Here is a 2,500-nt window from a genome sequence, read left to right as displayed (position 1 = left end):
CAGATTCGTCCATCGGCCTTCCGAATGGTGAAGCGTGATTCATTATTCCAGAGAATGCATTTCCACTGTTCTAGAGCCATTGGCGGTGAGCTTTACACCACTCCAGCCGACGCTTGGCATTCATTGCGCATGGTGATCGTAGGCTTGTGTGTGGCTGCTCAGCCATGGAAACCCATTTCATGAAGCCCTCGACGAACAGTGCTTAAGCTGACGTTGCTTCCAGAGTCAGTTTAGAACTCGGTAGCAAGTGTTGCAACCGACGACAGACGATTTTTCAGTGCTACGCGCTTCAGCACTCGGCGGGCCCATTCTGTGAGCTTGTGTAGTCTACCACTTCGCATTTGAGCTGTTGTTGCTCCTAGACATTTACACTTCACAATAACAGCACTTACAGTTGAACGGAGCAGCTCCAGCAGGGCAGAAATTTAACGAACTGACTTGTTGGAAAGGTGGCATTCGATGACGGTGCCACGTTGAAAGTCACTGAGCTCTTCAGCACAGCCTATTCCACTGCCAATGTTTGTCTATGGAGATTGCATGGCTGTGTGCTTGATTTTATACACCTGTCAGCAATGGGTGTGGCTGAAATAGCTGAATCCACCAGTTAGAAGGGGTGTCTGCATACTTTTGGCCATGTAGTGCATCGCAAAAGACCAGTAGTAATCCCACACACCAGTCAGGCGAGCCACTGATGGTAATCATACAGAGCAGTCGCAATCACATTTACATTCAATGGGCCTGTAAGCTAAGCATATTTATCTCACCGACTTCATGGCACAAATTCTGTGCACTTTCCCCACTGAGTCGCTGACGAACATGAAAGGAGTAACAGCTGCCACGAAAGGCCACCCAAGCAGAGTCATTCACAGGACGTGGACAGTGTCCTGCCCTCCTGTCCAGAGGAATATCTGTGGCACAATTGTGACAATAACAGGATTTATTATTTCAATATTTGTCCGGTGGTTTAAAGTGCAAAAGAGGAGAAACATATGCAAAAAAATAATAAAAACAAGTGGTGGTACATTCAAAGTACACCGCCCCATGACAAATAAATAAATAACAAATCCTCCAGCGCAACAGTGCCGGAGCACCTTCGGCGCCGGGCGATGCCACCCGGCGACGGAATGGGAAGGGAGTGGTGCAGAAGAATTGATTAATTGCATAATTAAAAATAAATAAATAATAATAGTAAAATAATTAATTTCTCAAGCAATTGCCAAATAGCATACCTAAACCACCACTGTTCTGAATCTGTAACTTTTTGAAAATGAAGTAATGAATCAAAAAAAGAATTAATTAATCAAACATACCCTTTCCAGCCAAATCACTTGTTCACTGTCATGTCCAAGTGTCAGCTTCCGAGCTCAAAAGGTGCCGCAGATATTGCAAGGATGAGAAATAAAACAAATAAGTTCTTAATAAATCGCTAATAATTAAGTAATTCATCAATTAATTGATTCGTCGAAAAATAAAAAAAATACCGTTTTTGCCAAAGAACATCTTCACTTTTGTACCCAGATTTCAGCTTCCCAGATTAATGGATGGCTGAGATATCACCCAGACAAACAAGAAGGAAAAAAAAAATTTCAATTAATGATTTATCAATAAATCAAAAACACCCTTTATAGCCAAATCACTTGGTCACTGGCATGTCCAAATATCAGCTTCCTTGCTGAAAAGGTGACTGAGATATTGCCCAGACAAGAAACAAAATAAATAAGTAATTAATAATTCGATAATAATCAAGTAATTGATCAACGAATTAATTAATCAAAAAAATAAAATAACTTTTTTTGCCAAAGCTCATCCTCACGTTTGTCCCCAAATTTCAGCTTCCTCACTCAAAGGATGGCTGAAATATCTCCAGGACAAACAAACAACAAAAGACAGAAAACACGAAAACAAACAGAGTTTTAAAAAATGAGTACTCCCTTCCTTCCATGCCCGGCGATGACATCATGCATTACCTGGATGTGGAATTGGGAAGGAGCGGTGTATAATAATAATAATAATAATAATAATAATAATAATAATAATAATAATAATACCAACCCTTTTGCACCGTAAAGGCACATAGGCACGTAAAGGCACATAGGCAGTTTCATTGGCAAGTACAGTCCTGGACAGGTTGCCAGTCCAACGCAAGTCACCACAAACGATTATTACCCCAGTACACTGGTATTCATTTCGCCGACCTCGGAAGGATGACGGGCTGAGTCAATCCCACCTGGTGTTGATTCAACAGCAGACAGGGGCTCAAACTCAGGAAACTTAGGTCCAAAGCAAGACACCTTAACCATTAAGCCAACACGAGGCATTTAAGCAAAACAAGCAACTGATTAGGAAGCATAATGACATAGAAAGTAAACATGATGAGAAGGTTGCATCTTTATAAATATTTTTCAAGTGTTTGTTACTTGTGAAAATCGAAGATTTTTGAAATATATTGGTTGTTCTTGTGTGTTATTCTGTCTGTCTGTATGTTTGTTTGTCAATTTCC

General features: G+C 40.7%; 1 protein-coding gene across 1 annotated transcript in view; it reads right to left on the bottom strand.

Moving 5' to 3' along the window:
* MRC2 (mannose receptor C-type 2) overlaps positions 1-2,500 on the bottom strand; it is a 382,895-nt gene that overhangs the window by 56,944 nt on the left and 323,451 nt on the right. Inside the window, exon 26 of the mRNA XM_085876862.1 lies at positions 765-908. Coding sequence (XP_085732988.1) covers positions 765-908 — 144 coding nt within the window. The remainder of the gene's footprint in view (positions 1-764; positions 909-2,500) is intronic.

Source organism: Eptatretus burgeri, chromosome 4 (assembly GCF_056783735.1).
Source record: "Eptatretus burgeri isolate ZD-2024b chromosome 4, Ebu_testis_v1, whole genome shotgun sequence".
In the NCBI taxonomy this organism is placed as follows: Eukaryota; Metazoa; Chordata; class Myxini; order Myxiniformes; family Myxinidae; genus Eptatretus; species Eptatretus burgeri.
This window is presented reverse-complemented; position numbering and strand designations above follow the sequence as displayed.